This window comes from Thunnus thynnus, chromosome 13 (assembly GCF_963924715.1).
Source record: "Thunnus thynnus chromosome 13, fThuThy2.1, whole genome shotgun sequence".
NCBI classification, from domain to species: Eukaryota; Metazoa; Chordata; class Actinopteri; order Scombriformes; family Scombridae; genus Thunnus; species Thunnus thynnus.
In genome coordinates this window covers 11347111-11374971 of record NC_089529.1, presented here as the reverse complement: position 1 = coordinate 11374971, position 27861 = coordinate 11347111, and the positions used below count along the sequence as shown (strand labels likewise).

The window sequence follows — 27861 nt, the reverse complement described above, 5'->3', positions numbered from 1 at the left end:
TGTTTCTCTGATTGAGTCACCACTTGCATAGTCTGTATCCTGCTGGATCCTACTCAAGCATTTTGTACCTGATTGCATTTTTGAATTCTTCCATCTGTATACTGTCACATGTCCAGATATCCTGTAGAGATCTGCAGACAGCTGCTCCACAGGTCAGGGTAGACAGTGTATAGCACTGTGTAACTACAGGGCAGACACATAATTCAAGACCTGTGAGAAATCCTCACACCAGTGTGATCAGTAAATACACACACACTCATTCTGCAGCTGGCAAATCTTCCAGTAATTGTGGACATTTATCATCCTTGCACAGTGCTCCTAACATGTGTGAATGCTGAGGCATCCCTGCAGTCAGTTCAGGCGTACAACCACGACAGAGACCATTTAAAGGGAAAGTTGCATGAAATTACAGCCTTGGCAAGAAAACAAACTTTAATAGTGCTCAGTAATCAAGTTAGATCATTCTACATAATGTAGCTGTAAATCTGTCCATGTTTAAACTCCAAAGCAAAATAAAAACCCTTTTTATATATGTAGCCTGGATGGTTTTAGTTTGAAATATTGAACCCTTACATCATCTTTTTATTTAACTTGATGTTACTGACTTGAAGCATTTGTGTGATTTGTGGACTTTCTGTTATGAAAATGCTTCAAACTCCATTTTTTCAGTTCTCAGTGTTAATAATTGTTCTTTATCTTTATAATAATATTAATAATACTAACGCAGCTTGACACAACATCCTTATTTTTACTCTAAAGAGAAAAATTGAGCTGCAAAGATCAGTTGTTTAATCGATTAGTCGATCAAAGACAAATGAATAAACAACAATTTTGATAATCAAGCAATCGCTTCAGTCACATTCTTTGGTTCCAGCTTCACAAATGTGTCGATCTGCTGTTTTTGTTTGTCACATTTGACAGTAAATTGAATATCGTAAGGTTGTGGACTGTTAGTTGGACAAAACAAGCCACTCAAAGACATCACTGTGAGCTCTGAGAAATTGTGAATGCCATTTCTCCCCTATTTTTTAGCATTTCATTGACTAAATGATGAATCAAGAAAATACTCGGCAGATTAATTGATGATGAAAATAATCGTTAAATGCAGCCGAGTAAAAAGTTAAATGTGCTAATGTACTGCAATTAATAATATGTGACACATCAAAATTCAGTATTTTTAATTTAATGCTTAAGATCCTGGTGTGGAAACTGTATTCTTTTTGGCCAAACACACATATTTGATGTGCTGTCAGGATTAATGAGCTAATAATACCATTTAACAACTTTTGTTAACCAGAATTGACATTGCTTTTAAGTATTCTTTTGTTGTGTAAGCTTATTTGCTGCAGAGAGTGTCTGTAGTGTCTGCAGCAAATCTACATCCAAAATATAAGTTTAAAGGACATTCAGCAGCTTTTCATCCCCTCTGACACTGACACCTCAACATTATTACCGAAGGCGGCTGACTCAGAACATCAACCCTCACTGCAGACTTTGCTCTGAGACCATCTGGTTACTTAGCTGCCTCTGTTTGTTTGTTTTTATTTTCCTCAGTGACTCATCATCTGCTTCATTTCCTCCATCTCCCCTCTGGCCCCGACCATGGGAAAAGCCTTGAGAGATCAATAGTAGAGGTCTTTCTCCCACTCTCTTCCACTCTCTGTCTGTCTCTATGCCAAATCGCCCCAGTGGGACATGTGAAAAGATGGCTGACATGTGTTCGCCCACTTCCTGTGGAACATAGTATTTCTCTATCCCTTCATCACTGATGTATCAAACACAGTAGATGCATTATAATGCTCTGCTTACTCATATTATCATAAATGTCTATTCAACAGTTTTCCAGAGCGGAAAACCCCTTGTTTTTTGGTTGCATCAGTGGAACAGGACTCACAGCAGGAAGTCAAAGGACACAAGGTCTTTTCCATCTCCTACTCCTACACCACATGTTATTTCTGCCCCGGATCGTGGTTCCAACCCGTCAGACTGTTAACACCTGCTTTACCAATCGGCAACGCTGAGGGGACGCACAGCATTGCATGGATTTGGTTTCTAGCCTCCTCTGATCATCTGGTGCGGTCCATCTGATCTTTCCATCAGTGAAAATCCTGTAGGGGAGTAAATACATCTCAGGGACTCTCTGAGGAGGATCTGAACTTTGACCAAACACCCCTCTCTTATTATGGAGTGTTGTGAAACTTAAGAGTTCATTGTTCAAGTGAAGTTCTTCTTTACTAATAGGGATCACAAAGATTATTTGCCAAAAAGAGAAAGGAAGTCATTAAAGAATAAGTCGGAAGTAAGAGCACATTTTTGGAGGGCAGTGCCAGTGCCGGGTCCCCCTCTGTGCTGCGTGTCGGGGATGTAACTCTGCACCGGGATGGGGAGGAGAAGGGGCTGGGAGGAGGGAAATAGCAGAGGAACTCAGTGAGTGAATGAAAAAGGCTAGGAGCAAGACATAAACAATAATGTGGACACTGCTTCTGACACTGAATGGAATAAGAATCTACAGACAAAATCATGGATCTAGCTGTTGTCTGGACTCTGTAAGAGTAGAGAGATGGTAAGAGTTGCATGTCTGTCAGTGAAGTAAGTAAACTGTTGACTGTGTTTTCCAGCACTGCAGTGTTTGTAAATTGACTGTTTTTTATGTTCCCCTCTATAAAATGTCACTCCGCTTTATTTAATTCATTCTAAGTGTACAATTTTCCTTTTCTTCCTCTGTTTTGTCAGATTTAAGTCTCACCAGAAGTCATTTCTCTTTAAAAGTAGCAGCCCAGACTGTGTGGCTGGCGGTGTCTATTTTCAGAAGCTCATGGCAGCTCTGCAGGGCATAACTGCCCCCATAATCACAGGTTACAGTGGAAGGCCCTGCATTTGCAAGCATTAAAACTATTCTCCGGCCTGGGTGTGTACTGCACGTTAAATCAGTGAGGCTTGTGGGAGCAGGAGCACATGTGTGCATATGTGTGTGTGTGTGTGTGAGTCAGACAGACAGAGACACATTACCCTGCCCACTCTCCTGTCCTGTGTCTGACTGCGTGGCTCAAAGAGGGCAAGTGTTGACAGCCAGTGGGCTGACAGCAAGAGGCGTCAGGGGTCCAGTGTCAGTGTTGAACAGAGGGGACGGTCTGTTCTCCGTGTCACTGGGTCCACTGAGACTCACACACACTGGACAGGATTGTCATATAGTGTGGTTTCACCCGGCAGCCTCGTCTGGAGTGACATCAGACACAGATAGAACGCCCTGTTGTCTCAAACAGCCAGGGCTAAACTTGGAGGGCAGCAGCTGAGGATGGTTTTTGACTATTTTTTTCAAAAATTCTTATTGATGAGTGATGTCAGCATCGAGCGACAAAGCCCTCAAGTATTTCTGTTTGATGCAACGGTCACGTGTTGGTGTGTGAATGGGCTGATGTGGTCATTTCCTGACATGTAGACTGGTGAGAAATTAAAGGAAGACACAATAAATGAGAGACATAACTTAGTCATAAAGTACAAGTTGTCCCAACACCTACTGAGGAAAGATATTTCTATTTTGAAATGTGAAAGTCAGTGAGTCAAATGTGGCATACAGTAATTTATGTTTGCTCCATATCAGACAAAACAGACACTAGATAGTAGGTAGTTGTGTCTATTTCAGTTTTACTTGGAATGCTGAGTGGATACAAGCGAGCAACACATGTGGGTGAGAGACGTGAATATCTGCTATGGTGATATAATATGGGGAGTCATCTGGGCAGCTTATGTGTCTACGTGTGATTGTTTGAGGCATGTGTGGTCCTCGTGGGCTGTTGTTTTCCTCTCGTCTGAAGCGAGCGTGATGCGCAGACAGCTGGATCTAATCTGTTGCATCTGTCTGCAAACACAGAGTGTGTGTGTGTTTGAAAGATCTGTATGCGAGTCACAGTGACTCATCAGAGGAAGTAGTTATCTGACCCCTGATGTCTAAGGCACTTGCAGAGCTTATTCAAACCTTCTGCTACACATCAGAAGTGATGATATTCACATAATGGCAGGCTGCTATTTTCTGCCAAGATTGTTGTCAAATGTCTACTTGTGTTCATTCTTTAACGTGTAAAATCAGTAATCTTTCTTAGATTGAGGCATAAATCAATGTCAGTTTTCTTGATGGATCGTTTTGTCTGGTTGGTTGTAGAGAAACAATTACCCAGTATAACAGTTTGGTCACGTGGGCTTATAACTGGGGCAGAAGGGTTTGTAAGGAAAGCACTGTTCCCATTGTAGTACAACTGTAGTAGCAGTATTCCCAGCGCTCCCATTCATCCCCTGCTGTTCTCTCTATCCGTGTGTATGTGTGCGTTTGCTTCAGGATCTTCATGCATCAGATCATTCTGACAGCCCAGCCGACATGGACCGCATGAGCAGGAATAAAGTGGAACATGGGCGACAGACGCACCAGGTCTTACAGGTGAGTCATGTCTTAGTTCAGGTGACAGTGACAGTTTACAGCTGATACAACTGGGATGATAAATCAAGTTTAACTGACTTTATTACTCCTTACAGTTGTTTCAAGAATTTAAGAAGTAAGATTTTAGTAGTAAATCAACTTCAAATCAAATAAATGAATCTGCCAATCAGAGCTTGCTGTATAAATTGGCATATCTACCTTTTAAAGAAATACATACTTACAGTACACATCTTGTAAATGTTATTTAAATGTTATTTCTATGCTCTGTCTCTCTGATATGGACTGTAATTGTTGGGGTCTTTATTTTTAGTGTTTCTGACATTTATGAAAAAAAATTCATTCAAGTCATACCACATCAGTCCCCTAATAATTAATTACTACAGTTACTGTATGTATTAGATAATGTGTCACCTCATTTACTGCTGTAGCAGAACAGACACTACAGCCCCTCTGTCAGTGTTGTATCATCACACTCATATCTTCAAATTTATTTTATTGCGTGTAACTTATTCAGTTGCATAAAGGACACATGTCAGGGCCTGAATCAAGTCCATATACTGGACTGCTCATGTGATATTTATTCACTGTTGGGATTTTATACAAAACTGATGTCAGAAAAATCTACATGTGTCCTTAACTGTTAATACCTCATGTGCTGTGTGTGAGTAACTAACAACAACAAAATCTCTTAAGATCATAAAATACTGATGTTTTTTTTTTCTCTATGATTTTGTTTTGACAGAGTACTCCTTTAGACCTGATTGAGACAGGCAAGTCCCTGAAAGTCCAGGCAGAGCGCCCCCACCTGGTTAGTTTGGGAAGTGGACGCCTGAGCACAGCCATCACCCTGCTACCACTGCTGGAAGGTGAAGACCTGTCTGTGTGTGTGTGTGTGTGTGTGTGTGTGTGTGTGTGTGTGTGTGTGTGTGTGTGTGTGTGTGTGTGTTGGGCGAATGTTTGCGTATTAAACAGTGTCAGGTTTATTACACTAAGAATTTAATTTATGCTGATCACAGATTACTCATCAAAATTGTCATTAATCCTCACTAAAATGCAAAGATTATTCATGATCTATTTTTCATATATGTCCATGTCATTGTCGTTTCTATGCCTCATATATTTACATAGCACACTTCACTAACAGCTTGTCATATATATGGTCCTGCCTGATAATGTGTAAAGTATATAATCTGCAACTAAATGACAGGCTAACAATATCGGTGGACATTTTTTTCTTTAACCGACATGGTAAACTACAGTTTGTATCAGCCCAGACATCTCTGTACTGACTGTATGATTGATTCAAAACAAGTCAATTGTTATTTAATAAAGTTAGTAAATGGCACAACTTGTCATGAATTGCCACCTTCTAACCATCTTGTAGTCACTCATACTGTGTCACAGTCGCAATTGTCTGTGATTTTCTTGCATCATTTGTCTTGCACCGAACACAGACACCATAGAAGAAGAGAGAGGAGACAGTAGTGCCCCAGAGAAAAGCCTTCTGGGATTTTCTTTGTGATGCATCTTCTTTGCGCTATCAAATAAGAATAAGTAGTATATGTGTTTGTGTTGGGTTATATCTCTTGCGTATGCTTCAGGCAGCGACAGAATATAACTGATAATCAAATTACAAAACAGTAAATAGCAGATGGTTATATTAATAATGACTGACAAGATGCCTTTCAACTGCCAGCCAAAGCTCATCTCCTGAGACTAACACCTGTCGTTCAACATTCAACCATGTGCTGACTCTGTTTGTGACTCTGCCCCATGTGGCCTTGACCTCTGAGATGAGCGTCCATCAACTCTGGCTTTGAACCGTAGACCTAAGAATACTTCACATAAGTAGTCACAGGTCTACATGGATCTCCAGTAACTGACGCTGGGAAAATGTTTGTTGTCGTTGCAGGGAGAACCACATTAGGCAGCGGGGTGACAGATATCCCTCTGCAGGGCCCCGGCATCGCGGCTCAGCACTGCTACATTGAAAACCAGGCGGGCAGCATCACCTTGTACCCATGTGGAAACCAATGCTCAGCAGATGGCCTTCCCATCACCAAACCCTATCGCCTGACACAAGGTAAACACAGTCACATGCTTCAATGATATATATAAATGATGTAATAATCTTTGCCATAAAACCACCAAATGATTAAGATCTAGGCAGGACAGTAGTGCTTGCCTTGTCCACTATAAGCAGAGTCTAATTGGAAGTTTTTAAAGTCCCCATAATCTGTGAAATCACACTGATGTACAGTCAGATGATTTATCAAAATGGCAAATGCTTTGCAGTATTACAATATGAAGGGCTCTGGAAGATAAATTAGGTTCTTCTGAGTGTTAGATTTCTACACTGGCCGCAGAGTGGACATAAGACATGGTTTAACGTCACAGTGGCTAAACAGTATGCATGTCCTCCCAGTAACACGCATACTTGCCGTAAAAAAGGCATAACAGTCCCGCCCCCTCAGTCCCCTCTCTATGGGATCTTGGCCAGCAGCTACACCAGAATGTCATTTGAAGCCGGGTGTGTGTGTATATATGTGTGTGAGTGTGTGTGGAGGCAGCAGCTGCTGAACAAGAATACTTACAAGCTTTGCTGCATTCAAAGGACAATCATGAAACTCTGAACAAAACAACTCAGGAATGGAGGAAACTGCTTTTTTTTAATATCATGAGGAATAATGTTGCTACAACGCGATATGGATCTTTGACTTCTCTTTGAAGGACTAAATAAGTATTAAACTCCCTGTGGAATATCCATAACTGGAAAACTTCAGAGTGTGACTTTCAGGAATATATCAGACAGCTACTGGAAATGCAGGAAAAACAGAAGCAGTTGATTTCACTTACTGGTTAATCACATGTGAGTTAAACTACTATATAAGTTTATTTATGTACATTAAACAATCAATAGGAGGATGAATATACAGTATTACCATCAGAAACAACCAAATGAGAAGAAAACTTTTTTTTAAAGGTCGTAATTGACAAAGTTCTGTTATTGACAACAGGACAAATGAACATTATACTGTATGCATACTTACTTTCATTCCTTATTTTACCGCATGTCAAGCTGAAATGTGTTTTTCTTTCCAAGGGTGTTAAAATAAATCTCACAAAACAATGGGTGTAACTCTTACACCTCCTATTTTTAAATGCTGTGGTTCAACAGTAAGCAGGACAGCATCATGATGCGGTTTGCATACACACAGCATATTATAGACATATGTGATTTGTTGAGCCATTATGACAGTGATATTGTGTCAAAATTGAATTGGAAAAAGTATAATAGTTGAAGTTAGAGATTAGAAAAAAACAACAACACCACATCAGTTTAATTTTTTGTAGCAGCACATTTATGGTGAATTGCCTCTCTGATGATGACACATCAGCTTGCAACCCACATGGTCTTCTTTCCTGGCAGGGTGCATGCTGTGTTTTGGTCAATCGGCCTTTTTCCGCTTCAACCATCCAGAAGAGGCCCTGAGGATGAAGAGCATGCTGCCTGGAGGGAGCCACGGATTGAGCACCGCAAGAACTCATCCCTCTGGTAAAGATCCTGCTTTGATAGTTAAGACAATACAGTAAAGCAACATCTAAACTCCAGATTAACAATTCCTGTGATCCAGGAATAAGATGGCCAGTGACAACTGTGCGTACTTGTTTCCTCAGTAGCTATTCTGGGAAGAGCAAATGCTTTGAGCTGATAGATATTTAGTCACATAAACTATTCTAACCACTTTGGGTTCCTACCATCTTATTGTAAAATAAACAAGTTACATGACGATGTTCCCGTTAATGCTGAGCAGGGATCGTACAATCTGATGCAGTTTAGTCGCAGAGAATTATGAGTCTTGGCCTTTGAGTAGGATGACATACATGATTAGTACATGATTAATGCATAATTAGTTCTTTAAATATCCATGTTTCAGGGCTTATGTCCTCACAAATGGTTACTGATATGCAGCAAACATAATAAAAGCTACACTTGAGTAGTTTGATAATTTGATGACAACCGACAACTGAATGACATTTGATGATAACTGGCATGTTCATGTCAAATGGAATTTTTTTTTTTTTGTACGTCTAAGTTTTGATGGACACTAAGCTTGCTAGCTCTTGATTTTCATATCTTGAGTCTGATTGGTCTTGATGTTGGAATGAAATATTGGACAGGATGCAGAAATAGCTTGTTGAGAGCTAATTATCTGTGGCCTACATTGTGATCTGGTTCATTTAAATCTCTTGGTTTTCACTCAAGGTTTGACCCCGTTGTGAAAAAAGATTGTTGTTACACTTACAAGTGTGAAAACTCAGTACAGTGTAAAACGGGCTTTGCCTCTAGTAATTTTTTTCTTCTTGCAGTTACACTTACATGTTATATTATTCTGGCCCACCGCCTGCTGGGACTGTTGCCTCGTGCTGTCAATGATATTTAGAATCCATTCTCCTCTGACCTTACTGGTTTGGCTGTCTGTGCCTGAGCAGTACAGTAAGAGCCGCCACACCCTGCGCAGTGTGTATGGCCCACTCTTTCCTGACCAGGCCCTGATTTCATCTGCTTTGAATGAGCCACAGGGCTGCAGCTTTTATATTTAGCAGCTCCAGATCCCTGAAGGATTACGACACAACTGAAGAGCACAACATCCCGACCTCTGGGTTTGGTTCATACAGGAGAACACGGGCTCTGAGACATTTATCACCATCTAGGCCTACTGAGACACAATGTGTGTGCAACAACATGTCCAGGCATGTGCATTTTTCCTTTTATGGGCTTCCTCCTTTGTCTTACAACACTGACCTGATGTGTGGTGGATGTCAAAAGGACAAAGGTGACACAGGATAGATTCCTACCACTGTGTGTTTGTTTATGTGTGTTTTTGCAACTGTCCATTTAAGTGTGCTTGTCTTCATTTATTCAGCAGGAAAGCTCATGCACAAGTGTTTCTGTCTCCTCCTCCTCAGACTCCCATAGCGTCCTGAATGGGAACCAGTCTTTTTCCAGCAACGGTGACTCCAAAATCAACAACATAGCAAAGGACCTCCAGGACTCTCTGGTGCTGAAGGCCTCATCATCATCATCATCATCAGGGTCTGGTAAACAGCCTGTTCCTCAGACCTGTCCTCCAAACATGCTCAATGGGAGAAATGGCTCCATGAAAGAGGAGTCCATCTATGAGAACAGTAGCAGCTCTCTCGGCCAGAACCTTGGCAACAAAACCCCTCCAGTACCCACCCAGTCCAACACTCCTGTCCCCCATCCACGGGCTTCACTCTCTGTGGCATCCAGCAGCACTAGTGGTGGTCAGAGGGCCCAGGAGAGCCCAAAGCTTCTGAGGAACGTAAGGGCAGAGGCCACATCAAGCCCCACACCACCTAGCAGGGGGTCTGGACAAGGTTCAGAGAACTCTAGTCTAAATCGCAAACCATCCCATGTCAAATTTGCCCCAACAGCTCCAACCAGTCCTCGAGTAAGAGGTTCCTCCCTACAGAAGAGATCCCCAAGCCCCATGCGAGATCAGGGTCAGTCGCTCTCTCATGTAGATGTCCCTCAAAGGCTCAGGACACCAGAGCCGACTGGACCCACCAGCCTGAGAGAGCTTCCTCCTCTCAGCCCTTACATGTCCCGCAGAGGTACTCCAGGATCGCAGGGCTCAGCATCCTCCTTCGCCTCACAAGGCTTCACTGCTAAACCTGTCCCCGAGAGCCCCCAGGGCCACCACAAACTCATGGCTCCTTCAAAAGCAGAAGCCATGAGGGCACTGTATGCCCAGAGTCCATCACCAATCTCTGGGCAGGAGAAGCAGTTGAGGCCTGGCCCCGGAAACCCCCTCATCTCAGGCTTGAGTCCCCTGTCTGGTTCATCTCCTCTCACAAGCCCTCACAACCAAAGAAAGACCCCTTGTGTGACCATGACAGGATCATCCAGCAAAGAACCAAGTCTTATGAAATCATATACCCGGGAACGCAAGAATAGCATCTCTGAGATCAGTGACAATGAGGATGAGTTGCTGGAATACCACCGCTGGCAGAGAGAGGAGAGGCTCCGTGAGCAGGAAATGGAGAAGCTGGTAAGTTATCAGCACTTTATGATTTGCAATTGATATGAGAATAGACAAATATTTCAATATGATAGAAATGGTTCAGTCCAGATCTGGATGCTGATGTGAACTCCGCACTGCATTTTGGCTTGCTCAGGAAGTCTTGAAGAATACATTTGCTGCTCTTGGTTTATTTATCCTTGTTCCTTGGTATGAGTGGTATTTGTATTTACTTTGATCAACTTTTGGCTCAGTGGGGGTTAGACTGAACCATATGATAATTGTTCCTGCTGTAAACCAAAACAATGAGCTGAAAGAGACAAAAACCCAAACTCAGTTAAATATTGATTATTATAGGTTTGAGTGGTTCTGAGTTTAAGTCATTTATTTAGTTGGGAACATTATTGCCCACAATTTGACAAATTAATTTTAGCTTCACCAAACAGCATTAAAAACAACACAGGACAATTGATGAGGACTGATCCAAAGAACATGATTACATGAGCAAACAACATGATTTAAAAGGACGTAAATACTGGGGAAGGTACTGACACGTCTGGCATGGTGACACCATGTCTACATTAAGATATCTTGTCTAAATCTCCTGGCATACAGCCACCAGCTCAGCTCATGTGGACCGAGTGACACGGAGGGAACATTCTTCCACAAGTCTTGAGGTCCAGAGCAGAGGGTGTGGCTGGTCATTGCTCAACACTATATTTACCAAAAGGACGAGCAGTATTTACTTTCAAAGCTGCCTGTGCTTGACTGTAGGCTCTTTCTTATTCGTACCCACACAAGATCATAGACTGCATGCTTGTTATCCATCCTCAATCCACACCCACCCCCGACCCTTCTTCAGCCCCCACACCAGCCTGCCTCTGACAGCTGAAGGGACCACAGAGAAGGGGTGAAGGGGGGTTCACTCTCAGCCTTCAACGTACACAGACTATTTCAGGAACCAAAAGGTTTCTGGTAACAAATAAGACAGTTACTGACAACATGCATCTAAGTTGGACTGGTACAGGTGTGACAGCAGTGGATACAGTATGTTTGTGTCAAAGCTACTCTCCTCTCCTTGCATTGAGTCAAGGAGGGCAAGGAGAAATATTTCTTGGTCTAAGGATATGTTGATTAGATTTCGCTCATGATCCATATTTGGGATTTCCTCCATTACATGATTTTAATTTGTACCCACTGATATTATGCTGCATTCATGTGGTGGTAGGAAAGTGACAGCTAAACAGCAACACATGCACATGCTGTTTTTGCAAGTCCACTATTTTGTCCACTCTCACATTTTTTTATTCAATATGAAGCCAGGAGGCTGTTAGCTTAGCTTAGCTTAGTTTAGTGTAAAGACTGGACGCAGGGGGAAACAACTAGTTGTCCTAAGATTTAAAAAAACAAACAATCTCCAGCACATTGACTGTATATAAATATGGACGACGCATCTCCACTTCCTACCGCTGTGCAAAGGTGAAGCCAAGCTACCTCCTTTCCGGGAGCTGCCCAAGAGCTGCCATCTTGCTTGTGCAACGTCATTTGGAGCCAGAGTCTGCACAGTAGAGTTAGGACGCACCCCCTCTGCTGCCTGACAGATAAGACAGCATGATAAGAACTACCCTTAAATTACAGAAACCATCTCTAGGGAAAATTTAGTTGACATGTACTTTGATATTTTAGTTTAGCCCATGTCCCATCTGTTAAAACAGAGAGGGCGAGATTTATGACCTATGCTCCAGCCAGCCACCAGGGGGCGATCGAGATGTTTTGGCTTCACTTTTGGGGAGCTGTCATGACATCCATATTTATATACAGTCAATGCTCCAGCACCTGTAAAACTCATGAACGTTACTTAACATTTTATATCTTGTAAAACATTTTTACAGATTTTCCAAAAATGTCAAACTATTTCTCTGATTCCTGTCATTTCTGTTGCCATTTCAAATACATTTTAATGAAAAACAAGCTGCATGTATATGTTTAGGCTCCTGGGCCATGTTCTTGATTTGTTGGTATTGCAGCCTTGAAAGAAGCACACAAAACTGATAAATGTTAAACCTATAGATGAGAGAGACAAAGGAAGGATTTCCTGTCAGTGAAATGAATGCACTATATTTGGCACACTGCTCTCATGGCACACTTGGCACGTTATGCAGGGTTTTTTTTAAATTTCACATCATTGAATCCAACCTACACCTATCTCTTAAAGTAAAGGGCATAGCTGGAGAGGAAGAGATGTAATAGAAAAGTTAATTTTAGACCAGTTCCATGGGGAAGACGCCCAACCGCTGGTTTGAGTCTGTTTTTGGGAGGATTCTGGTTAATTGAAAGAATTTCCTTGATGATACATGAGACAATAATATTTCCACTGCAACTTAAGCTGCAACATTTCAATAATAATAATAAATAGTAAATAGAGAAGTTTATTTTAGTGTTGAACTATTTTGTTATTCCAAATGACCTGCATTTTCAAGTTAAATGTTAAATTTGAAACCTATTAAATCAAAGTTCATTGTAAATTTAGATTCACATTGTTATGCCTAAATTTACTTAACCTTTTAGTTCCCAGCTCTGAAGTTCAGATAAATATGGTTCAGTTTTAGTGGTATTGCTGCTTTTCATCAAGGAATAAGTATAAACAACAGTGAGCTATAAATCCTGCAGTTGAAGTGGATGTTCATGACAGAGTTGGAGTGGTTATTTTCACAGCCTGGAAAATTTAAATAGCAGACAAAAGTAGGCTGTGTTTGTTGAAACAACAATGCTTCAGCATCAGGAACAGTTATTCTAAGTCTTGCCAGATTCCTAATTATTGTTCAACAGGAACAATGATTACATATTTTGTACTGTTATTTTGGTGGATTAAAGCAAGCATCCCATTGTTTGCAGTGATGCAAGACAATAGACTGGCCACAAGCTAGAACCATATGTCATATCAAACAGATACATAACACAATGAAGAAAAACTTAAGATTGGAAAATCAAAACAAAAATAGCAAAATTTAAAGCATCTCTGGTCAGAAAGTAAAAACCAAATGAGAGGTGGTGTAGACTTAATCATACACTAATCTATCTGAGATCTGTAATCTGAGATACTTTCAGTCAGCAACCAAAACTGGCCAATGTTTTAAATGTATTCTTCTCACAGATATTAGTGTGTTAGATTCTGTTTTCTTGAACAGCTCTAGCTCTGACAGTTTTTACCATGAACCCCCTCCTGAAACACAAAATACATAAGCCTTGGCCCTCCCGCTATCAGGTTACAGTCATCCAGTGGCAGTGGCAGAGGGACAGCTGCCTAAATGGGACAATGTCACACAAGGACACTTGGAGCTACTCTGCAATATGATCATAGTACAACACCCCCTTAATGACTTGCATCTCTTTTATAGGAGCGGCAGAGGCTAGAGACCATCCTGAATCTGTGTGCAGAGTATAACCATGAGGACAGTGCTGCGGAGCTGGCTGAGGTGGTGAGGAGCGGGCTGTTGGGGGGCACTAAAGGCACCTGCTCAGACACAGTGATGTCCCTTCAGGGAGTAGACCATCCCCAGAGGGTGAGAGAGAATGACGAGGAGACCCAGAGAGAGGAGTCTAGCAGCACAGAAAGCACACATCAAGAGGTAATACACACTTTCATTCATGCAGCCATGCACATACATATAGTATACAAGTGTTTTCTTCTGTCAAAGTTTTTTTTAAATACAAATCTGACAGTGTGAAGAGCTGTTTGCCGGGAGGGAGCAGATCGACCTGGAGGAGGAGAGGAACAGGATTTTAGCCAGGATTGATGACTTAAAGCACCGAGTCAGTGAGCTGGAGCAGCAGCTACAAGAGACCAAACAAGAGGTAACACATACACAGATACATACTCTGGCAGAGAAAACACGTTGATGAAATACTGTGTGTACTCTCTTGGATCAACGCACCCTGTAACTGGAGGAGTTGTGTTTAGTGCCAAAGTTAACACCTTTGCACGATTGTTTGCTGACTCTGACTCTATATCTGTCTCTAGGTGGAGATGGAGCAAGCTCTGCTACAGGCAGAGAGGCAGGCAGAGCAGGAGCAGGTGGAGGCTGAAAATGAAATAATCTCTCAGCTGCAGCTTAAACTGAGCCAGCTGGACAAGGCCACCCAGAAAGAGAAGGAGAAGGTGGGCACCCAGGACAAAACAATGTGATACAGAATAAATACTTGATCTGTCCGTTTACTCATAACTATGTGTCTTACATGCACAGTAAGTGTCTGCACGTGAATGTTGGACATGTTCTTGATTGTGTTTGAATTTATAAAAACTCACTCACCGAATGTGCAAACAGTGGACATAGACAGTATCTATAGACCCTTTTCTCGGATCTCAACTGACTATTGCACTGCTTACTGTCTGTCCTAAAATACAAAACCCAAACTGTCTTCAGTCTGCAACAGTTCTTGTGTTTATAAAGACAACAGTTGAAATCTTGCTCACGTGCATTAGGCTTTCAGTTGGATGTGACACTAAAATGTTGATTCAGACTTGCATATACCTTTTTGTTTTCCTCCCATTTTAATGTTAAAATGTGTGAAGCATTGCAACCTCTAACACCACTACAAACCTAACCTCTGCTTCAATCCTCTTTAACTTTAACTGCCTTGGCTTGTTAGCTTGCCTGCATGGATTTGAGTTATCTGTGATTTTTTTTTTTTGTTTCTCCACGGGTTGGTGCGTGTGTGTGAATGTGGATACGATCGTGCGTATGCGTGTGTGTTTCTATGTGTTTTTAGGGGAGGGCTAATGTGTCGGCTGAGCGGAAGGTCCTGGAAAAGCAGAGGAATGAGTACAATGAGCTGAAGAGGCAGTTTGATAAGTGCCCCTTGTCTCTAAGGGAACAGTTACAGGAGCAGCTCAGCAGGGTCAGTGTTCTCACGCAGCCCACTGGCTTGCAACAGTGAGTTATAATATACTGAATACCACAGTCCTGTATGATCTGCACAGAAACGGCCGCAGACATAACACTGACTCTGTTTTGAAGCACTCATCAAGTCTGCAGACTGTGCATTTCCTCTTTTTCTGCTGTTGCCTTCATTACCTAAACATATTAGTTTATTATGTCATTTTCATTATATATGCATTTTATAAGTGTGACCATACAGCAGGCGATGCTTTGCTACTCCAGCAGTAATTTAATACTCCTGCTTAATCTCTGCTGTTCCCTCATTCTGGATGCTTGAAATGTCAAATGCAATTAGTAATAATCAATAATGTTATTAACAGCTTCGCTCTAAAAAAAATTGCATGCATTTTACCATGAGTGATTCAAGTCCCCTTAATGTTTTCAGGCAGAGCATTGCCAGACTTAATGGTATGAAATGTTGGATACTTTATTATGGATAAGGCTGCTGTTTTTGTATATTTTTCTTATTTTAAACAAATCCCATGAAAACACCAAAACCAACAATGTGTTCGTAAGCTGAAGCCAGATGGTTTGTTACACAGAACCATCTGAGAAGTCGTCCTTGGAAACTGTTTGGAAAAGGGCAGACACTTTCAAAAAGTACTTGGCAGGTGTTTGGATGAACCATGTGTCTATCACTGTGAAAAACTGGCTGCAAGGCTAAGCTGGATAGGGCTAAGAATCCCTATCCAGTTCTTATAATACATCCATGGAGGCAGCTGGATTCCCCAGATCACAAGATCACGTGAGAATCCTCATAGGACACTGATTGGTCCGAGCCACCGGTGGTTTGGAGACAAACGCATAACTTAAAGCCTGACATGATAGATTCTGGCATGATTGCGTTATCTCGTGAATCCAGCTGCCTTGCAAGGTAAATACGTTCGTCCATCTGTCAATACTTTCTGACCTCTCCACTCAGTAGGAATCATAAGTTGCTGCTTAAAATGCAAATCATTAAAGCAGCTATACTATAAATATATAAAATATTTTTCATAAAACAATGTATCAAATGACAATGTGTAACATGAGAGGCGTTACTCATAGTGATGAACCTACAGAGAATTTTCACCTGACTCTGCAGCTCTCGGCTTTACAGAACTTTAGCAAGTTTCAGCTCATTGTTTTAGTTGCCCGACTGCAACCTTACTGTTTTGGTTGACTCTCACCGCTCTCATAGCATTGTTTTCGGCTGCAGCAGGCAGCTGTTTTCAAAGAAAAAGCTCTAAAAACTCTCTGTCCACTACCTGCTCAGCACCAAACGGCAGTTAGTGACTAACACTGTGAACATATGGAGCATTTAGCAGCTAAAGAGCCAGATATTTCCCTCAGGAAGTGGTAGAGATCAAAAACAAAGCTAAAAGAGAGTGAATATTGGACTTACATTTATCAGGTGGACAGAAACATTACTCCAAATGAATGAGATGTTGCTCCGTATCTGCTCAATGTGTAAATAAGCAACTGCTAAGTGCAACATATCATCTTAAAAGTCAATGATATGTCACGTTGTGTTCACAACTAGTTTTGCTGCCCCCAAGTGGCCCCAAAAAATCAGTTAATGTGTCACAAATATATAGTTTCATTTTTTTCAAAAAGGCTCAGGAATTTTCTAAAACAGCTGGGCACTGTAGTTTTTAGAAAGCATTACTCAACCAGGAGTAAGCAGTGTATTTGCTGGGCACTATTTTCTATTCCAGATTAATACATAAATATTTACAGCGATATAAGATGGTCTATGTGAGTCAAAATAAACTAATGCCCAAGCTGACATGGGCTCTAGTCTGAACATGTCAGCCAGAGAAACGTTGTATTGTTTAAATAGTTTTATAACACTTTTACGTGTTTGTCAGATCAGTTCATTGTTGGTTTTGATCTTTTTGTGGGATTTGTTAACCATAAGAAAAAAATGGAATATCGCCAGCTTTATCCTTTAACCACTAAAGGATGACTCAATGTGATTTCAAACATGTGTATCTGTGTGTGGACAGAAAGCTGAAGCTCTGGAGTCTGGGACCAAGCAGTTTGAGGAGCTGGAGTTCTGCCAGCTGGAGGAGGAAAGCAGTCTGGAGGAGAAGAAGGAGACTCAGAGCTCGCAGCTTCTTCAAGAGCGAGCCGAGTATCACTGCAGTGTGGCAAAGAGGAAGGTGAGGTCACATGTACAGTATAGAGGAAAACCCATATATGTATGTAAGATATAACAAGATTATATGGTGTGACATCAAGAAAGTGGACATGTTGATTCTCAGGAGAAGATGGCTGCTCTGGAAGCTCAGGTGAAGCAGCTGGGGTTACAAGCGGTTCAAGATTGTGAGAGGATGGCTAAAGACAGGACGGTGACTGTGCAGCTGTTACACAAGGTTAGCCTCTCACTGTTAATGAACCCTTGTGTTAAATGCAGTGTATGTCATTTATAATAGTGATGTATGTGTGTGGTGGTTCTGCCTCTTAGGAGCAGGACAGGTTATGTGCCCTGGAGAAGAGGTACCACATCTTGACAGGAGGGAGAAACTTCCCAAAGCCGAACAGCAGCATGAAAGAGGTGAGCAGGAACCCGACAGAGACATGATTTCACAATATCAAGCACCTGGAGGAGAATTACTGCAATAAAAATCCTTCCTTCCGAGTGGATTTCTTTAACTTAGATGAACTTTTTGAACAGAACTGGCTTCACATCAGCGAACCTGACCTTGCTCATGTGGACGGTCCTCCTCATAGCTCCTGTCCCTCCTCTGCCTCCTTCTCCTCCTCCTCCTCTTCCTCTCACATCCCCTCCCCTGAACTCTCTCCTGTTAGGCTACAGGAGGTAAATCTCAACAAAATCCTCTTTGCAACAAAACCCTAACAAATCCTAAAATGCCTGTGTTGCAGTTTTTTTGTTGTTTTTTTTTGAATAAAAGAAAAAAATGATGGTGTGTTAGCAAATACTGACAAACAACAACACGCATGCAGTGTGTCTGCTGGTAGAAAGTTTCTGCCTCTCTCTACATACTGAACATGAGTTTTTTAGAGGTTTGTACATTCTCTATATTAATGGTTATGCCATTGAGAATTGAGGCATTTGTGGAAAGTTATTAAACTGTAAAATGACTGCCATCTATACTCATTTAAAGTTGTGATGTCTTTGTGTTTCCTTTGTAAATCTTTGCTAAGTGTTGACTATATGCTTATTGTTGTTTTTGGCTGTTGATGCAGGAGTACCTCAGGCTTTCTGATGTCTATAAGATGTATGGAAATTCTTCTATGCGACCTCACTCTCCTTCCCCTGCTGCTCTCCACTGCCTCTCCCTCGCTGTAGCTCCAACTCTGCCATGTGAGGTAGAAACCCTGCCTGCTCTCTGATATATCTCTGACTTGTCTATGTGATAGATACCGAACCCACCAAAGCACATTATCTCAAAATATCTTTCTCATTGATGCATCTTCTTAATGGATTTTTCCACTTTCTGCTCTCTCTCTGTTCTGTACATGTATGTGTTATTTCTCTGTGTTTCTGTGCCATCTGGTTGTCCGTGTGAAGGAGTACATCACGGTCAGTCAGTTAAGCCAGATCTTTGGGATACAGAGAGTTAATCCCTCCTCTTCCTCCTCTATTCCATCATTCCAACTTGCCTCCACTGACACAATCGCATGTGGTCCTTCCTCCTTTCTCTCTGCACAGGTTGGTTATTTTTTCCGAGTCATTAGGGTGCCTGTTATTTTGTCATTTGCAGCCATCCAAAGTAGATCTTTGCTATCTCAGCTTGGTATGCCTATAAGGATTGGTGAATGTTAATCTTTCCTACCTGCTTGATGCTTCAGACACTGATTCTGTTGCTTCACTGCTCCTTTCTCCTTTTGGCTGAATGCTTTTCATCACCTCAGAGCCAGCCTGAGCTGAGCAGGAATGCAATGCCTCCTATTAACCTCGAGCGCTGGTACCAGGACATCATGGCTGCTGGAGAGCCTGAGTCATGTCCTCCACCGCTGCCCGCAAAGTCTTTTTCTGCACGCAGACACGGGCAGGTAAATTCTTCCCTCTTTCTCGCTCACTGCTTCATGCTCTCTTGGTAGCTAGTTGTCAGTGTGAGAATTCAATGTCTTGCTAAAGGGCACTAATGACAGGCCAGATGCAACATGGTGTCTCGAACCCCTGAATATAGCAGATCCTCTCTCTAGCTACTCAACTATCCTTATTTTTATGACTAGGAAGACCTCTAGTGGACAAAGAAGACAGGGTAGTCTGTGAATCTCTCCCACTGCCATAGAATGAGTAATGGCACAAATTTGCTGATGTTAGTGTGAAAGTCATCAAGTACTTTATCACAGTCGCACCTAGTGAAGCATTTTCTAACATCCTGTAGAAAATACTGCAAACATGAGTTCAACCAGGACGTCAGCAGTGCTACATTCTTCAGAAAACAAAAAATAGAAAAGACAAGCAACACAGTACATTTGCCCAGATGAGTTCAATGTTTCCAGTGTTCAGACTTTATAGGTAACTTGGGTGCAGCAAGTCGTAAAACACAAAAAAGAAAAAAATATACAGAAAGTATTGAAGAATCTTCTGATTAAAACCATAAGACACATTATAAAAATGTCATAGACAGATAACAGTTTTGGGAATCATTAAGCTGTGGAAAGTCTCAAAAATGATTCAGTTTTCTGTCTTTTGAAGGAACCCTCCAGACTGTAAGAACAGAAAAGGGTTTAAGAGCAGGCGAGGATCTTCAAAAGAAAAACAAACACTAAACTGATCTGTTTTTATTCATTCAGCTATTGAAATCCAAATCAGATGGTGAGGTTGGGCAAGCAGGATCGTGTACTCCTGTCAGCAGTGCTGCAGCTCCGCCACACTCCAGTGGTGTTGCACATGAGAAAAATGCATCCACCAAGGTGGGCACATCACTTTCACACATATAAACTATAATCAAACCCTCTCAGTAGTTCACTGTGTGATGCTTTTCATGTGTTTCTCAGGGGTTGCACTTACTGCTGAGAGAGATGTCTAACCCATTAGACATGGACTCCAGGAGGCTGTTGGCTCTGCAGAGCAAAGGTACTTGAGTCCGTCAGTCCTGTCTCATCTATTTCACCTGGCATGACTTCTGAACTTTTAGACAGAAAAAAAGGCTGCAGAGGAGAACTGTGCGAATTAATTTTGAAACATGGAGGAAGCATATGGTCTCTTGCTTTTAAAGTCAGTAGGAACAGTATGTTACCAATGTGTCAGGTTTACTTACAGTACTTTAAACACGCTCAGATTATAATCATCTAGTGGCAATGACTGGACACTATCAGTAGAGGGCACTGTGAGTCTGCAACAGCTGTGTCTTCACTCTCTCTGCTTGCACAGATCTGTCTCCCACAGTCCATCACTCCATCCTGCATCATCAGTCGCCACCGAGTGGCAACCAGGCGTACGACACCCTGAGCCTGGAGAGCTCAGACAGCATGGAGACCAGCGTCTCCACCGGCAACTCTGCCTGTACCCCAGAAAGGTGAGAGGATGGAAACATGTGCAATTGGCTCTGTTTCCATGGGAACACTCAAGTCTGCCCCGTCTCCCAGGAGAAGGGTCACTGAGCTTTGTTTCCGTGACAACATGTTTTGTTACATGGCTGCTCCTGTGACTAGTACACTGGCTGTTGCCATGCCAACCCCTTCAAGTTTCCAGTCTTCCATGAAGTTAGAAGTTCAAAGACTCTGTTTACTGGTGCTCATACTGCTTTTAGAGCTTGGTTTCCAGGCATGTCTGTTGACTTTTTCATCCCGAGCCTTGTTGTATCCGTGTCATCAGACGCTCCTTCCCGCTGTGTGTTGTAGTGCCTGTGGGTTAGAGGCCCAGAGGATAGAAGAGATGGAGAAGATGTTGAAGGAGGCGCAGCAGGAGAAAGCCAGGCTGATTGAGACCCGAGTAAGTTTCCAACCTTAGTGCTGCAGAGTTTTGATGTGAATGCTTCTTCCTGACATGACTGGACAAAAGTAATCTGATCATATCTCCTTAAAGTTCATTTAAAGTTTCAGCTGGTAATCCTGAGGTTATCCCCTCCTCACTTCTGGCATCACTTTCGCTGTACTAGCAGATTTTTTATGCTGTTTCCAGTAGTGAGCATAAAATGGATCTGTGCTCTCAAAAGTAATATTTATGTGTCTGGCATATATTAAAAACTATGAAAATATGCATTATTTTTATGGTTTCACCTTTTGTTTCTGGAGTTTTGGCTGGGCAACATGAGTAAAAATCAGTGCCAAGTTATTAACCTTTTTTATATGGAAAGAAATGTCAAATTATTGCAAATCACATACAAAATAATCAAACTGATGTTCAATGCAACAAACTACTTTAATTCATGTACTTTAACAACTACTTCAATTTATAATAGATGTATCTATTACTTTTCATCTGCAGCCCTTGGGCAGGTTGATGTTATACATTAAAGAAACAAACATTAAAGAAACAAGCATAAATTAATAGGAAACCTGGTAAAAACCATTACAGGACAGATACATACAAGCACATATAACAATCAGAACCTTACAATTGACAAAACAAAAGATCCAAACAAATGCCAAGGACCCGTGAAGCACACACACACACACACACACACACACACACACACACACACATACACACACACACACACACGGACACTGATGGACAGAGTAGGATGACAATATATAAAATATCATGTTAGCATTTTTGTTTCTACAATAGCCACATTTCCTCTTTCTATCAAATATATAATCAGCTGTTAAGTCTCTCAGATCACTTGGAAGTGCGTTCCAGCCACATGATGCTATAGTTTAGTTTAGTTTGGTTCGTTACATTCATTTGACATGTCCAAAAGAAAACATTCATCTCACACAGGGAGACAAGATGTACTGTAGCAGATTTAGCTAATAGCTAATTTCCATCTGCAGTCCCTGGGCAAGTGGATACAAAGACTAATGCAATTAATACAAATACAAGTTCAAAATACAATAAATATTAACTACTACATTCAAACATGGATCCAGCAAGCCTATAATTAACTACAATTTGATTGAAATTATTAATTTGGACTACAGACTTTGATAACATGTTATGTTCATATCATCACCAAACACACCAACTTCCCTGAGAGTCGATAAACACTAACTTTATCACAGGAGTCTCGTATTTCTCCTTTCCAGCGGATAGAAAACACTTTCTCAAAGCGATCTGTCAGTTTAAGGTGTGGTGAAATGATGCTGTAAGTACTTTGTTTACCTCTGTATTATTTCCACATGTTGAAACAAAGCCGACTTGTATGTAAGTGTCTGAAAGCTGCAAAGGATCATTTTACATCAGCAAAGCTTACCCTTCTATATACAGACTTAAGGGATATATTTTACAAAACCCTGGATTGGGACTTGAATTCTCATGTGCCTCTTCTGACAGTCATTCACTTTGTATTGCAATATTTGCCTACCATTAACATATTCTCCCTGTCTCCTATTTCCCCCCTGTTTTCTCTTCTCTTCTCTCCATCTGTTCCTCTTTCTCCTCTCCCGACGCTCCCAGGAGAGGGAGGCGCAGGCTCGGCGGCAGATGTTGGAGGAGGAGCGGAGGAGGCGAGAGGAGGCAGAGAGGAGGCTTCAGGACGAGACGATCCACAGGCATAGGCTGGTGGAGGAGGAGGTGAAGATGAGAGAGAAGCACTTCTCCCAGGTCAGTGGAGCAGCGGGAGGAGACAGCGGCGGGAAGAAGAGAGAGTAGGGGAGAGGGGGAGGGTGGAGGGGGAGGGAGGCTTGGGGAAGAGGATGAGAGGCAAGACACTAAAGAGAGGCTGGGTATAAGGGAAGATCAAAGATTGTCAGGGAAGGGAGCGAAAGGGGAGAGAATGGAGGGTAGGGTGGAGAGTGTGAGAGGAACAACAGAGAATAATGGGTGAGGTGGGGCGGGGGCGCACAAAAAATATAATATACTCATAATTCCTGCTTTAATCTTGGCTGATTGTATTTAATTGCCAGTTTCTGTGGTACAAGTACCAAGAGTACATAAACAAATATTCTCAAATCATCAAATACAAATACACTTACCCCAATTATTATAACTCAAACTTGTCAATTTGAGTCAGACTTAAAGTCAAGATGAAATGAAAAATGCCTTTTAAACCGTTTTAGATCACATCCCTGGTCATATTATCCACCTTTTTAACAATAAATGGCCAAAAAATTGCAAAAAAAAATTCTTTGTATTTTTATATCAAAATCGAATCATGTTTTCATCCTATAAAACAAAATATGATTCTTACGTAGGTTTGAACCAACCAATTTCAACCAATAATATCATGACATCCACCCATCAATCAATCTTTTAGTGGCTCAGAGCTAAGATTAATTATGACACGCCCACTTTTCAACATTTAAATCAAATTCCTCCCAATGTTATGTCCTGCCTGTCTATCCTATCTCTCTCGGAAATGTCACGATATGGAGGTTAGATACTCTACTGCTAAAGCTGCTACAATCAATATTTTTATATTAATAATGGTTCAAATAACTATGGGTAAGGTGAAAGGTGTTGCTCAAAATGATGAACCTACACAGAATTATCACCCAACTCTCCAGTTCTCCTCCAGCGTTTTAGCATCTCTCAGCTCAATGTTTTGGTTTTATGTGCACGACTTTATTGTTTTGATTCATTTTTTCAGCTGCAGCAAGCAGCTGTTTTCTGCCAAAAAACTGAGATTAACCCACCTGCACAGCACTAAACGGCATACAGACAAAGTTAGCGGCTAGCTGTTGAACATAATGGAGCATTTAGCAGCTAAAGAGACAGATATTTCCCTCAGGAGTTGTTGGAGACTATAAAAGAGCTAAAAGTAGAGTGAATATTGGACTTACATTCATCAGGGGGCCAGAAACACGACTCTAAATGAATGATAACATTGCTTTGTATCTGCTGGATCTGTAAATAGGCAGTTAAGTATGCACTTGTTAGCATACTTAACTGTATGCTAACAAGTGCAAGTAACATATTGAAGTGATAATATGTCAGTGTTGTGTTTACATCTTGTTTCCGCTGCACCCAAGTGGCCAAAAATTCTGTTGATGCAAGTTTAAGTCTTGCCTTGGACTTGACTCGAGTCTCAAGTTATGACTTGTTAAAACAGGAACAATAAAAATAAATAAGACAGCGTCAGACAGATGTCTCACACTCTCACACTGAATATTTAATTAGGAGGCCCATGTATTGACAGAGCTCAGCCTATGTAAAAAACACAATTAACAGCTTTGAAAAACTTTTTTAAATGCTGTTTCAATTCAATGGTCAGAATTCACAGACCTGAATGACCTTGTTTATGAAGACTTTTGTCAAACAATTATAATCCTTCCCTTATCTCACACCTCTTGGTAAGCAACATTAAAGCAACATGACTTGTTTTCTTCACAGGCCCGTCCCATGACTCGTTATCTGCCGAACCGTAAGGAGGAGTTTGACCTGCGTGCCCACGTGGAGTCGTCCGGCCACAGCATAGATACCTGCCCCTACATCATCCTCACAGAGAAGATGTGCAAGGGCCACCTGGTGAAGATGGGTGGCAAAATCAAATCATGGAAGAAACGCTGGTTCGTTTTTGACCGCCTGAAGAGGAACTTCTGTTACTACGTGGGTGAGGATCTACAGTTATAGTTACAGATACGACAACATTTTATCCATCATATAAAGTTACATAATTATGGGCTAATATACATGGCTTTATTTATTCAGGAAGTCTCACTGAGATCAAAATGTCTTTTACAAAGACCTCATGACAAATCACACATATTCAAGATGACAACAACATAATTCAGTCACACAGAACCACCAGACGTCTCTCAGGGGAACAAGTGTCTTTAAAAGCCAACATGTTGTCTGATCTGCTGTCATGGTTATTAGCTTCTCTTCTTAAGGATGATTTAATTGATATGCCACTACAACATTTTTTTAATGTAAATTGAGGTGAGTACCTGTTGAAGGAAAATAAGTTCCAAATTTGCTAACATTCCTTTAAAATATAAAGAACTTTGGGTTTTTGTTGAGCTTGTATGTCTCCTCCCTCATGCCTTTGAGGCCTCAAAGTTACAGCCTCAGTTAATTACTGCACAAAGTCTTGTGCACTGCCAAGCTGCACAGGATAAAGAACTAATAGCATTACATATATGAACTTTTTTTTGATTCCCCGTAAAGGATCCCAACATTTACACAAAGGGCCTCGGATTAAAGTGATCAAACCAATTGGCTCACGTAAGAATCCCCTCATACGTAGTATTTATAAACTCTAAACTTTATGTTAAAAAAGTTCCCAGCTGTACCTGATTTATTCAGTTCACCCGACAGCAGTGCCGAGGCTATTACACTTCGCTCTCGTTATGTTTTGCAGTAGTAAACCCGACTTCTGTCCCAACCGGCGTTTACACAACTGGAACCAAACACTAATTAAAACTGCACCAAGTGGCTTTTTCCGCCTTGTTCTCGTGTGTTCAAATTGAAGTCAGTTTGTAATTCACGTCTATCAGACTGTCCCCTGGATTTTAAATGAGAACAGTTAGTTTTCTGAATAATTCACAAGCGTGTTTTGAGACGTTATTTTACAATCAAGTTCAAAATAGGTTCCAAGTATATTTTCATTACTGACACCCCTGTTCTTTTTGCTCCTCTCTCTCTCCACTCACTTGCCTAGCCCTTTCACCCCCTCACTACTGACGAAGATGATGGTGATGATGGTGATGAAATAAGATGCAATACTTTCTCTGGATGTGTTTTTCTTGGGGAGGAGGCTAGCTCCTGGCTTGTTCGTGACTAATAAAACGAAACTCACATTTCAAAAACATTTATCTCATTACTAAGCAGTTTTGACTTATGGAAAAAGGGGAAAGCGAGAGAAAGTGTCGGACGTATTTCAAAAGACTGCCTTTAATTGTTGGTGGATGTTTGTCTCTTAGCCAGGCGCTCCAGTGTGCATGGAGGAGACGAAAAGAGGAGACCACTGTTTATCTGAACAAGACTGGAATCCAGAAACTCTTTAAATTGATTTGATTTGATGAAAATTGATCTTAAAGGAGAGAAAAGTCCTTCACATTATACGTCTATGGTTTAACCACAAACTAGATAACCTCATGAGTCCAGTAACTGTGTCTGATAAGCTTCATCCTACAAGCATCCTCAGGTTTTACTGAAACACAACTACCAAACTCCTGAGTATGAAGTGATTTTAAAATGCTTAAAGATACTCCGTGAATAGGGAATGACAATCCAAAGGACTGGACAGAAGGTCTGACCTGCTTGAAGGGAAATGTTGAACTGAAAGATCAAATCTGATATATAAAAGAGACATTTCTTTTTAAGATTTACAAAAGATCTCCACCTCGCCAGCAGGGAAAAGGCTACAAAAAAACCACAGAGACAATCCAGAAAGTATGACTGAAGAAAACAAGTCAAATTAATAGGATGGTAAAGACTTCAGGCATAGCTTGAAATAGACTTGCACTTCTAATTAACTTTTACTCTGATACAGCACTGCTCATACCTATTCATGGATTTATGTGTTGCTGGGAAAAAGACTTTACACCTTTCTCCTAAAACTGTTTTTGTGTCTGGCTTTTCCATCTCAATTTAAGATATTGTTTCTCCACAAACTACTTTTATGGAAGAATATTGAATTTTTGGATAGTAAAAAGAAAATTAATCATTTTAAAAATGACTCAGATAAGCCACATAAACTCAACGCTCCCTGACCTGCTTGAAAAATATCCCACTGCTGCATCCGTTCTTACATATTGGATCAAATGACATCAAGTATCAGCAATTGGAGACACTCAAACATGATTTTATTGCACTATTTTATTGCAACAATGTGTTGTCTGTGTTGTTGTCCTCTGCCCTCGTCGTGTTTTGGCCATGTAAATTTTAACTGTATCTGGCAGCTGCATATTTGGCTGAAAGGATACTGCTTTATCCATAGCATCCCATTCGTGAACAGTTTTAATACATTTTGGAATAGGCATGATTTATTTGCTTGCGATGGTTAACATCTTAACAAAAAAGGCAAATTGCTCTTAGCCTGTAATATGGACCTAACGCTGAAACCAAGTAATTCCCCTCCGTCAACCCAGGCAACCCACAAATTACTGTACACAGCAGAGACTTGGTTTCAAACAAGTTCCTTGTATTAAACAGTTTGGCCATTCCTGTCAGGATTACTTCAAGAATAAATCTGCAACATTCAAAGCGGTCTGTCATGACACCAAACCTAAAAACAATTCCCCTTCAGCCTACTGTCTCCTCACCACCTCACTCCGAGTCCACCTCACTCTGCCTAGACAATCCTCATACTTTTAAATCCAGAAATGGTTTAGGATGAATTCATTTGAAGATCAGAAGTTTGTGTCAGCAGGAAAAAAAAATTGATCATTTAAACATATCGGTCTGACAGGCAGATCCTCACATTCTGGTTGT

At 41.2% G+C, this 27861-nt stretch overlaps 1 protein-coding gene across 8 annotated transcripts in view; it reads left to right on the top strand.

Moving 5' to 3' along the window:
- The window catches only part of phldb1a (pleckstrin homology-like domain, family B, member 1a), a 34371-nt gene that overhangs the window by 1512 nt on the left and 4998 nt on the right, over positions 1–27861 (top strand). For 2 of the 8 annotated variants that reach the window (XM_067607876.1, XM_067607877.1), the window contains exons 2-23: positions 4334–4432; positions 5175–5298; positions 6345–6515; positions 7863–7988; positions 9404–10509; positions 13878–14108; positions 14203–14334; positions 14501–14638; positions 15250–15378; positions 17408–17563; positions 17666–17776; positions 17869–17958; positions 18079–18222; positions 18612–18734; positions 18937–19077; positions 19281–19421; positions 20172–20291; positions 20376–20454; positions 20752–20896; positions 21222–21312; positions 22942–23088; positions 24817–25036. In XM_067607876.1, coding sequence (XP_067463977.1) covers positions 4373–4432; positions 5175–5298; positions 6345–6515; positions 7863–7988; positions 9404–10509; positions 13878–14108; positions 14203–14334; positions 14501–14638; positions 15250–15378; positions 17408–17563; positions 17666–17776; positions 17869–17958; positions 18079–18222; positions 18612–18734; positions 18937–19077; positions 19281–19421; positions 20172–20291; positions 20376–20454; positions 20752–20896; positions 21222–21312; positions 22942–23088; positions 24817–25036 — 3925 coding nt within the window. In that variant the 5' untranslated portion in view covers positions 4334–4372. Of the gene's footprint in view, positions 1–2406; positions 2564–4333; positions 4433–5174; positions 5299–6344; positions 6516–6999; positions 7302–7862; positions 7989–9403; positions 10510–13877; positions 14109–14202; positions 14335–14500; positions 14639–15249; positions 15379–17407; positions 17564–17665; positions 17777–17868; positions 17959–18078; positions 18223–18611; positions 18735–18936; positions 19078–19280; positions 19422–20171; positions 20292–20375; positions 20455–20751; positions 20897–21221; positions 21313–22941; positions 23089–24816; positions 25037–27861 lie in introns of those variants that run through there. The other 6 variants (XM_067607875.1, XM_067607878.1, XM_067607880.1 and 3 more) reach the window with 6 other exon arrangements.